Consider the following 12,140-nt stretch of genomic DNA (forward strand, 5'->3'; position numbering starts at 1 on the left):
GGCTGTATGTACATAGGTAACGCCCACGTGTGATGCCGAGCCTCTTAAAAGAACTGAATCCAAAGGGGCGGGGCCAGGGACAGAGGGACTTTGTAGTGTATGAGGGACAGTCCCTCGAAATCGGAGACAGTGGGGAGCCATGGGATAGTATACTGTACGGTGGGGGATGGTATTTCATACAGCAGGGGATGGTATTCCGTACCTCTCACTTATCTCCTTTACTTCGGGTAGTTTGGAGAAGAGCCATTGTCTCTCCTGAGCCCCCAGACAATCGTTGATTTCGGGGGAGTTGAGGAAATGATCGACCACGATGGAGAGGCTGTTCACATACGACGCCTCCGACGTCACCAACTCAAACTTGGCCTGCGGGGAAGAGGGCGGAGCTCAGAGATCAATATACACATTACAACCCCCCACCCCCACCCCCCCATCAGTCTGTTGCAGGCAGGAGAAGGCATTTCCTCAGTCTCTCCTCCCCCCAGTGACTTTGCCAAGGCTGAGATGATGTCATCAACTTCCTGCAATATATCTGATGAGGTCACCATTATCAGCTGAGCAAATAATTGTATGTAATGTATGGATTTACAGATCAATAAAACTGACAATATATATATTGATAATATAGATGGACGGTATTTGTATGATATTAATACAATAAATGAAGGGCATCAATATGATAGAAGTATAAGACTGATATACTGAAAGTACAATATTGATACATTAGATGTTCATTATTGATAAAATATATGTACATATTGATAAGACGGGTGTTTGGATTGATAGTATAGATGGACGGTATTGATAAGATAGCTGTATGGTATTGATATGATAGATGTACGATATTGATATGATAGATGTTCAGTATTGATAAGATAGCTGTATGATATTGATATGATATTGATACTATAGATGTTCATAATTGATACAATAGATGTACAGTATTGATAAGGTATATGTACGATATTGATATGATAGATGTTCCTTATCAACACAATAGATTTACGGAATTGATAAGCTATAGTTGCAGTATTGATACGATATTTATATATATTTATAATATTAATATGATAAATGTTAATTATTGATATGATAGATTTAGGATATTGATGAGCTATATGTATAGTATTGATAGAATAGATGTACAGTATTGATATGATAAATTTAGGATATTGATAAGCTATATGTATGGTATTAATACAAAAGATGTTCCTTATTGATACAATAGATGTACAGTATTGATATTGTATATTTAGGATATTGATGTTATATGTACAGTATTGATACAATAGATGTTCCTTATTGATACAATAGATGTACAGTATTGATATTGTATATTTAGGATATTGATGTTATATGTACAGTATTGATACAATAGATGTTCCTTATTGATACAATAGATGTACAGTATTGATATGATAGATTTAGGATATTGATAAGCTATATGTATGGTAGTAATACAATAGATGTCCATTATTGATACAATAGATGTACAGTATTGATATTGTATATTTAGGATATTGATGCCATATGTACAATATTGATACGATAGATGTTCCTTATTGATACAATAGATGTACAGTATTGATATTGTATATTTAGGATATTGATGCCATATGTACAATATTGATACGATAGATGTTCCTTATTGATACAATAGATGTACAGTATTGATTTGATAGATTCACAGCATTGACACGCACCTCTTGCAGCTTCCTCTCCTGGATTGTGAGCGTATTCAGGACACCGCTCCCTCGGACGTCTGGGATATCCTGCCACAGGGAGAAGGTGGAGCCCCGGGATGAGCGCTGGGAGCGGAACGAGCTGCTGGGGGACAGGTTGCTCTTCGGACTCGACGAAACGTCGTCCTCCTCCCCTGTCGTATCTTCCCGCTTCTGTCGCTGAAGCTCGCGGTTTATGGCCACGTCGCTGTATTCCTGGTACAGGATGGCTGGGAATAGAAGGATTATTGGGGGGGTGATGGGAATAAAGTATTCTTATCCTGCTTTTCAGACACGTCTTTCTATCCTCCAGCAGAGGTTTGCAGATCTACCGCCCTGGACTGAGCTCATTACAACAGATGTCTATGCAGAGAGCAAAGTGGATTAAAAATGATATGAAAAGATAAGAATTACTGCATGCAATATAAACGCACAACTGCATGGAAATTGCTCACTCCTGTCTTTTTTTTTAATAATATGTATTAGTCAATATATTTGTACAGTAGACATTCTCATCTTTTTGTATAAGTGATGAATAATGGACATATCTCTTCCAGCACATAGCTGGTAGCCGGAGGTGGACAATCCCTTGAAGGGGGGTCTGGGAATAACAATAGGGACTTACAGGTGAGCAGGAAGCGGGACTGTCTCCTCTCGCAGTACGATTGCCTCCTCTGTGAATCGGCGTCCTCTGGCCTCTCCTGGCTGGGTGATAGTCTGGCCTCCTCGCTGGGTGGTCTGCCAGGCTGCCCACCCTCCACCGATTTGCTCCTGAAAGGGTAAAATAAGCCATTTGAGCCTCCGGGGGCCGCCATGAGCCTCGTCGGGGGGGGGGTAGCCCAGGAACAATTGAAGGGCAAGGACTGAAAATTCCTTAAACTGAACAAACAAAGAGACGTTTCAGCCCTGACTGGCATAGAGAGCGGGCACAGCGGGCTCACACCACAGGAACCAGTACAATCCCCTCCACTTCTCCGAGGGGGGCCACTCATAAAGGGGGCAAATGGTGACATTGGCCGATTATCTGCCAAAACTCTACCATCAGGTGGGATTCACCAGTTTTCATTCATCAACTAAATCCGGTGATTTCCAAGTGAATATCTTCCTGCTGGAAATACACTGGAGGACATCGTACTACACACCCGCCACACATTTACTGCACCTCCATTAAAGCCGAACTCCGGGCACAAAAAACGAAATTTAAATATATTCCTCATTAGCCGCAAAAGATATCAATGCAGTTTGTGTCTTTGCAAACCCAGATATTACCATGTGAAATGAACAGGGACCTCATCAGTGTGCTGTACATAGCCTGTGCTGAGAGCAGAGCTGTGGGAGGGGCCCAACTGGCTCCACCCACTACAGAAAACTACAGGAGGGGCGGAGACAAGACCAGTCAGTCTGTGGGATGGAGACAAGAAAGTGTAGAGTTGTAGGAGTGGCCGGTCAGGCCCCACCCACTATACAAAAATTACAGGAGGGGCGGAGACAAGACCAGTCGGTCTGTGCAAGGAGAGAGAGAACAGAGCTGTGGGAGGGGCCCATCAGGCCCCACCCACTACAGAAAACTACAGGAGGGGGCCGAGACAAGACAGTCACTCTGCACAAGGAGAGAGAGCAGAGCTGTGGGAGGGGCCCATCGGGCCCCACCTACTACAGAAAACTACAAGAGGGGCGGAGACAAGACCAGTCAGTCTGTGGGGCGGAGACGAGACAGTGTAGAGTTGTGGAAGTGGCAGGTCAGGCCCCACCCACTATACAAAAATTACAGGAGGGGCGGAGACAAGACCAGTCGGTCTGTGCAAGGAGAGAGAGAACAAAGCTGTGGGAGGGGCCCATCAGGCCCCACCCACTACAGAAAACTACAGGAGGGGGGGCGGAGACAAGACCACTCAGTCTGTGCAAGGAGAGAGAGCAGAGCTGTGGGAGGAGCCCAGCAGGCCCCACCCACTACAGAAAACTACAGGAGGGGCGGAGACAAGACAGTCACTCTGCGCAAAGAGAGAGAGAGCAGAGCTGTGGGAGGGGCCGTTCAGGCCCCACCCACTACAGAAAACTACAGGAGGGGGCGGAGACAAGACCAGTCAGTCTGCGCAAGGAGAGAGAGCAGAGCTGTGGGAGGGGCCTGTCAGGCCCCACCCACTACAGAAAACAACAGGAGGGGGCGGAGACAAGACAGTGCAGAGCTGTGGGAGGGGCCGTCAGGCCCCACCCACTACAGAAAACTACAGGAGGGGGCGGAGACAAGACCAGTCAGTCTGTGCAAGGAGAGAGAGAGCAGAGCTGTAGGAGGGGCCGGACAGGCTCCACCCACTACAGGAGTTGGGCGGAGACCAGACCAATTCCCCATACAGAAGGAGAGAAGGCAGCAGTGAGCGGTGTTTATTATAGGAAGTCTGTAGACAGATCTGGAAGAAATGCACAAAGCTCACCGAGACTCTAGAAGAAGACACACAATGTTATTTTTTTTTAGACCCGGAGTTCAGCTTTAAGGATTGTTGCATTATGTCAGCTGTGTGGAAGATGTGGATGAATCCAGGCAGCGGAATGTTCCCCAATACTCCAAATTGGCCCCTTAAAGAGATTTTCTGTTTTTCCGTGAACTGAAATACGACATTACCGCTCCCATCCTCCTCCTAATCAGCTCTAATTGGGAATTTGAGGTTTTAATTCTGGTCTTGACCCCGCTGGGAAGATTTCTCTTACTTCCTATCCTGGTGACACCCTTTTACACCTTGACATATTGGGTGTCACCTGGACAGGAAGTGGAGGGAGAGAAATCTCTCCAACAGATTACCAGACTACAAACAAAAATCCTCACCGAGGGTCTAAACCACTCCATCCGAAATCATAAATGATGGTGGAGCCACACTCTTCTGTGTCCTCACTGCCCGTGTATTATACTCCAACCACTATGTCTGGGTCCCCGAGGTATACATAGGCACCCATTATACATCCAACTTACCTGAGCCAGGAGGTGTCCGTATCCCCAGGAGGCGGCTGCAGAAGGCTGGTCACCCCGGCACTGTTACATCTCCTCTCTCTCCTTCCAGATTTACCTGCAGACAAAGGGGCTCATCAATCCCCCAAATCACATCTGTACAGAGGTAGGTGCTCAGAGGCTGGATCTACACCTATACACATAAACATGCATTGGTACCCCACATTGGAGGGGGGGGGGGGCATCCCATTCCATACCGTACCATCCTACACCATCCCATGCCATGCTATACCTTCTCATGCAATACCAACCTATACCATGCCATATCATCCTGCACCATCCTGTCCCATGCCATGCTATACCATCCCATTCTGTGCCATCCCATCACATGCCATCCTATTCTGCACCATGCTATGCCATGCTATACCGACCTATGCCATGCCATCCCACCCTGCACCATTACATGCCATGCTATACCATCCCATGCCATGCTATACTTTCACATGCCATCCCATCCTGCACCATCCTATCCCATGCCATGCTATACCATCCCATGCCATCCCATTCCGTGCCATCTCATTACATGCCATCCTATCCTGCACCATGCCATGCTATACCATCCCATGCCATGCCATCACACCCTGTACTGTCCCATGCCATGTTATACCATCCCATGTCATGCCATCCCATCCTGCACCATCCTATCCCATGCTTTGCTATATCATCCCATCCCATCACATGCCATCCTATCCTGCACCATGCCATGCTATACCATCCCATGCCATCCCACCCTGCACCGTCCCATGCCATGCTATACCATCCCATGCCATCCCACCCTGCACCATCCCATGCCATGCTATACCATCCCATGCCATGCCATCCCACCCTGCACCGTCCCATGCCATGCTATACCATTCCATGCTATGCCATCCCATTTCGTGCTATCCCATCCTGCCCCATCCCATCTCCTGCCATGCTATACCATCTCATGCCATACCATCCCATCCCGCAGCATCCCCTGCCAATCATTACCTCCCATGCCATGCTATACTATCCTATACCATCCTATCCTGCACCATGCCATCCTGGGCCATCCCATGCCACCCCATTCTATTCATTTCTAATGAGTTCCGCAAATATGTCATCAGATAAAGGGCCCCGTTGAACTATGTACCAGAGCTCTGACTTCATAGCTGGAAGTCGATATTTGCATATTGTCAGCCCTAGGATTGGGGGCTCCAGGATGGTAAGGAGAAGCCCGAGCTGGCATCTTGGCTCCTTGCTATAAATACTTTGTAGCTATCTTTGGGAATTGGATGAAAATTCCATGAATGCCAATTCTGTGCCGGTTGGGTGCTGTGATGCGCAAACTGTTGGCACCTATATAAATCCTGCATCATCATCATAATAATAATAATATAAAGAATGGATAGGCGAGCCGCTGTGTACCCACCTTCCTGGCTGGTGGAGGACCCCTTCTCCCTCAGGGTGATTTTGGTGGAGAGGGATTTGCCGATTTTGGCGGTGAAGTTGTTCCTCCTTTGGCTGAGTTGCAGTTTGCTGATCAGTTCGGAGGCCGAGAACCTCCACCTCTCCTGCTCCACCTTCCCCCCAGCCGCCGCCACCGGCACCACCTCCTGAGGCTCCAAAGTCTCCTTCACGTCGGCCGCTGATGGGGGCCCGGGGTCTTCAGGCTCCACAAACACAGAATCTTCCTCCGGGGGCTGGACAGGCGCCGAGCCGCTGATGTCCGGCAGGTACAAGCGGAGTTTACGCCCTGTGAGGGCAAGGCCAGGAAAAAAAAAGGAAAAGTCTTTAATTCGTCATCATTGTGGTAATTGGACTATGAAAGAGAAACGCTACACTGGGGGGCTCTTCCCTGTAAGCTGCCCAAATTCCTCCTGCTGCCCTCAGTGCCTGAAACATGTTAGACAGCACTGTGCAATGCAGTAGAGCTTGGTAGGCTCACAATATCTGCTAGAATATAATATGAGACAGAATTCAGGTAGTTATACTAGCAATATTTAAAGATACATTCAATAAAATGGGTCACTTACAAGCGGCTTTGGCTTTGTCTGAACCCTGCGATGTCCTGTAGATGGGTCGGGGATTCTCCGGGCTGGCCATATTCGGTGTTTCTGGCTGGTCGCTGTCGCTCTCCGTACTACTGGTCCTCTGCCTGTCCTGGGAAGGGCATTCTAGTGGCGCGTAGTATTCCTCTGTCCTCGGGGGCGGGGTCTCCTCTGTCCGCTCCACCCCCGAGCTCTGGAAGTTTATGAACCAATGGTCCGGCAGGTGGGCGCTCACTCCCGGGATGGCGGGGTTTAGGGGGCTCTGCACCGCATTGAACCCCAACTGTCTCTCCGTGCAGAGGGTGGGGACCCCACCGAACGCCAAGCTCTCCTGCTGGTACATGACCACCCGGGGCCGCTCTCTGGGGGGCGGCACGTCGATCCCGGGCACCATGGTGCGCTCACGCCCGTAGGAGAGAGGGGTGTGGTGAGGCTGGAAGTCCGGGAGAGCTTGGTACTCCATGAAAATCGTGTTAGGGAGACCAGGCCTGCAAAAGACAAGAGTCATCAGATCAAAGGAAATTATTATCTGAGCCATTTATACAGCCAGCATGCAACTGTTCCTGGCTTGTTAGGTCTCATCATGGCAAGTTATGGAAACATTTGCTCTGTTTGGGCTATAAACCAGAGGCTCTCGATGGACAGTTGGATAAATGGTTCTATATTTAGGATGTATCTGGTCTATAAACTAGAGGCTCTGGATGGACAGTTGGATAAATGGCTCTATATTTAGGATGTATACTGCCTATAAACTAGAGGCTCTGGATGGACAGTTGGATAAATGGTTCTATATTTAGGATGTATCTGGTCTATAAACCAGAGGCTCTGGATGGACAGTTGGATAAATGGTTCTATATTTAGGATGTATCTGTTCTATAAACTAGAGGCTCTGGATGGACAGTTGGATAAATGGTTCTATATTTAGGATGTATCTGTTCTATAAACCAGAGGCTCTGGATGGACAGTTGGATAAATGGTTCTATATTTAGGATGTATCCGGTCTATAAACCAGAGGCTCTGGATGGACAGTTGGATAAATGGCTCTATATTTAGGATGTATCCGGTCTATAAACCAGAGGCTCTGGATGGACAGTTGGATAAATGGCTCTATATTTAGGATGTATACTGCCTATAAACTAGAGGCTCTGGATGGACAGTTGGATAAATGGTTCTATATTTAGGATGTATCCGGTCTATAAACCAGAGGCTCTGGATGGACAGTTGGATACATGGTTCTATATTTAGGATGTATCCGGTCTATAAACCAGAGGCTCTGGATGGACAGTTGGATAAATGGTTCTATATTTAGGATGTATCCGGTCTATAAACCAGAGGCTCTGGATGGACAGTTGGATAAATGGTTCTATATTTAGGATGTATCTGGTCTATAAACCAGAGGCTCTGGATGGACAGTTGGATACATGGTTCTATATTTAGGATGTATCCGGTCTATAAACCAGAGGCTCTGGATGGACAGTTGGATAAATGGCTCTATATTTAGGATGTATCTGTTCTATAAACCAGAGGCTCTGGATGGACAGTTGGATAAATGGCTCTATATTTAGGATGTATCTGTTCTATAAACCAGAGGCTCTGGATGGACAGTTGGATAAATGGCTCTATTTCGGATGTATCTGGTTGGTTACAGAAGACACCTCTGGGACGGTGGAGAAATATTTGCAGCATTAATCATTTCAATTGTCAGGCTGAGGTCAGGGGTCAGGATGTAAAGTTTAGGATCTGACCTCGGTCAGGGTCATTAGCAATGTCTATTATGGAAGGTGAGAGGTAATGATGGGATCCCTGAGGTTATCAGGGCCTGGGGTTTCCTGCCTCCTCTCCTGGGGTGTGACTGGGTATCTAAGCCCCCTGGGGGGGAGTAGGGATGGACTCAGGATCCCTTATCCCCCCCCCCCCCCCCCCCCCCCCCGATGACCAGGATCCTAATGGGGGTAAACACTGAATTGTCTTGTAGTGTATTGTTCTGTATGTCTTATACTTTACAGCTCCATTGGGTTCACATGAGCTAATGTCTAATCAATAGAAAATAAATAACATAGAGCCACAAACATTGTAACAAATTCAACAAAGACAATATAAAAACATTGGATTAGAGTTAACAAAGGAACATGAGAAGAGACAAAAACTGCAGCAACATCTTCAAAAGACTATAAAGAATAATGATAATAATAATAAACAACAAATAAAAAATGTTTAATAACAAAAGTTCTATTAATAATAATAATAATAACAAAACTACTATTACTATTAATAAAAACAAATAATAATAACAAAACTAATCATAATAATAATACTAATAAACAAATAATAAAATAATAATGATACAATAAACGCCTCTCTATACCCCGATAACCCCAACACTCCCACCCAATGTGATCACATGATCTGCGGCATCTCCCCGCCCCCCAATGACAATGAATGAAATCCAGTGAAAGGTGAAGAGTGCGCACACCGCACACCACAACATTGTAACCAGCTAAACACAACATTCCACACCATGGTCAGAACCTCAGAATAACATTCCACAATTACAGACACAACATTGTAAACAAGCAAAGCCGCTACATTGTAACAATCAGCACAACGCAGGTAACAAAGCGCCAAAAAAACAATGCCGTGATTGTTCTGAGTGAATGAAGGATCCTGATTGGTTCGCCAGCTGGCAGGACTAGTGAAATATTTATTGTTTGGAAGAAGCCAGGAAGAACCATTTCCTCCACCATAATACAGCTATTTATCAACACACTAGGCCGTGACAACGCATGGCGGGATCCGTGATAATTCCTTTAGTGATCCAGATGCGGGATTCATACTGCTGCGCTGAGCATGGGTTGCTGCACCATTCACGTTGAATGGAACCCCGGTGCTCCCCAAACCAATGTACCTGTGTTGTAGCGGCCACAAAGCAGGGTAGTGCCATGTGCTGCATTATATAAAATGGGCCATGTGGTGATATAAACTGCCTAATGCAACACACATTCATGTTCGCATGTTAATGCACCGCAAATAAATAAATTGTCCCAAAATACGCAATATACATTAATTTTATGCAAATGTATTTGCCAGCAGACAGCTGGGGGCAGTGCCAGGACAAGGTCATTTAGTGCCCAGAGAAAAGATGCCCCTGTTTTGTGATGTGCGTGACCAATAGTCCTACCCGCGCCCAATGTGTGTGCCCAATCACCTTACCCACACAGACTACAGGGGGCAGACGTGTGTAATGTACAGAGTGCAGGGGTCAGGGGTATGTTATGTACAGAGTGCAGAGGTCAGGGGTATGTAATGTACAGAGTGCAAGGCTCAGGAGTATGTAATGTACAGAGTGCAGAGGTCAGGGGTATGTAATGTACAGAGTGCAGGGGTCAGGGGTATGTAATGTACAGAGTGCAGGGGTCAGGGGTATGTAATTTACAGAGTGCAGGGGTCAGGGGTGTGTAATGTACAGAGTGCAGGGGTGTGTAATGTACAAAGTGCAGGGGTCAGGGGTATGTAATTTACAGAGTGCAGGGGTCAGGGGTGTATAATGTACAGAGTGCAGGGGTGTGTAATGTACAGAGTGCAGGGGTCAGGGTCTGTAATGTACAGAGTGCAGGGATCAGGGGTGTGTAATGTACAGAGTGCAAGGGTCAGGGGTATGTAATGAACAGAGTTCAGGGGTATGTAATATACAGAGGGTAGGGCCCAGGGGTGTGTAATGTACAGAGTGCAGGGGTCAGGGGTGCGTAATTTACAGAGTGTAGGGGTCAGTGGTGTGTAGTGCACAGAGAGCAGGGGTTATGGGTATACAAAGTACAGAGTGCAGGGGCCAGCGATATGTAATGTACAGAGTTGTAGAAGTCAGGAGTGTGTAATGTGCAGGGTGCAGGGGTCAGGGTCTGCAATTTACAGAGTGCAGGGATCAGGGGTGTGTAATGTACAGAGTGCAAGGGTCAGGAGTATGTAATGTACAGAGTTCAGGGGTATGTAATGTACAGAGGGCAGGGATGTGTAATGTACTGAGTGCAGGGTTTAGGGGCGTGTAATGTACAGAGTGCAGGACTTAGGGGTGTGTAATGTACAGAGTTCAGGGGCCAGGGGTATGTAATGTGCAGTGTTGCAGAAGTCAGGAGTGTGTAATGTACAAAGTGCAGGGGTCAGGGCTGTGTAATGTGCAGGGGTCAGGAGTGTGTAATGTACAGAGTGCCGGGTTTAGGGGTGTGTCATGTACAGAGTGCAGGGGTCAGGGGTATGTAATGTACAGAGGACAGAGGTCGGGGGTATGTAATGTACAGAGTTCAGGAGTGTGTACTGTACAGAGTGTAGGGGTCAGGGGTGTGTAGTGCACAGAGAGCAGGGGTCAGGAGTGAATGTATATATGTGAATGTATATATGTAGGTGTGTGTAGTTGACAACGTCTCCTGCATGTGATGCTACACGGGTTTCCCAGGCCCAACTCCAGGAAGAGATGTAGAAGAGTTTTGCCATCTGTGTCTCAATAAAGGGAGATTTCCTCAAATGTCAGAATAGGAAGTAATGGGGAAATTTCTTTTGAAAGAATCATTTTAGAGGATTTGAGGAAAGATAAGAACTTCTGACGATGGTTTTATTACCGTCTTCCTGTCCTGGTGACATCCTCTCCCCCCTTTTTCTTGCTTCTGGTGTCACAGAGACAGGAAGTGAGGGAAATTCTCCCCATCGGGGTCACAGAGCAGAACAAAAATGTGACAAGACTGTTAACTCTTTCCCGCTCTATCCAGAGCGAAGAAAATTCATTTGCCCTGGAGTCAGGCTTCCGGCGCGGCCACACACGGAGTGCACCGAGTATCGCGTGGTAACGTTAATCCGCCGGCAGACAGGCTTTGTCTACATTTAACATTAGTGAGCCTCTCTGTATCCAAAGGCTCCTTTTTTTTTGGAGGACAGGTCCCCTTTTTTCTTTTTGGGATGTTGTCAGTCCTGCCCAGACGCGGCACGCCGTCCCCTTTGTGTCTCCACTTGTGATAAATCTCGCCTGGTGGCGTTCAGATTTTCCACCGCGGGGGTTTCCTGAGTACAAGACGCCCGGCCCGGTACATGTTAATCTCGGCGGCTCCGGATTCTGGCAGCCCGGCTGAGCTGCGAGCGTCTCAGTAAATCCCATAATTATCGGGCCGTATCGCTTTCAGGGTAATTATAGACCCAGCAGAGAGCGTGGAAACACTTACTGCTCCGCGGCGAAGAGAAACGCGCAAATCCGGCGATAAACTTCATGTACATTGTGTGTGTGGGTGGCGGGGCACCGGAGGTCTTCGCTTTACCTCTATACAGCCGTGGCCAAAAGTTTTGAGACACAAATATTAATTTTCACAAAGTCCGCTCCCTCCGCTTTTTATGATGTCAATTCGCATCAGAATGTTATGAAGAGTGATC

General features: G+C 47.0%; 1 protein-coding gene across 1 annotated transcript; it reads right to left on the minus strand.

Annotated features, from left to right (window-relative positions):
- Window positions 1–202: 202 nt before the first annotated feature.
- Window positions 203–7,215, minus strand: LOC141109776 (rho guanine nucleotide exchange factor 19-like; the record flags this gene model as incomplete). The annotated part of the gene is given in 6 exon segments (XM_073601060.1): window positions 203–363; window positions 1,701–1,948; window positions 2,344–2,489; window positions 4,684–4,777; window positions 6,113–6,436; window positions 6,717–7,215. Coding segments are annotated over 6 exon segments (1,451 nt in total), but the record flags the coding sequence as incomplete, so codon positions are not given.
- Between the last annotated feature and the right edge of the window lie 4,925 nt (window positions 7,216–12,140).

This window comes from Aquarana catesbeiana, linkage group LG10 (genome assembly GCF_042186555.1).
Source record: "Aquarana catesbeiana isolate 2022-GZ linkage group LG10, ASM4218655v1, whole genome shotgun sequence".
NCBI lineage: Eukaryota > Metazoa > Chordata > Amphibia > Anura > Ranidae > Aquarana > Aquarana catesbeiana.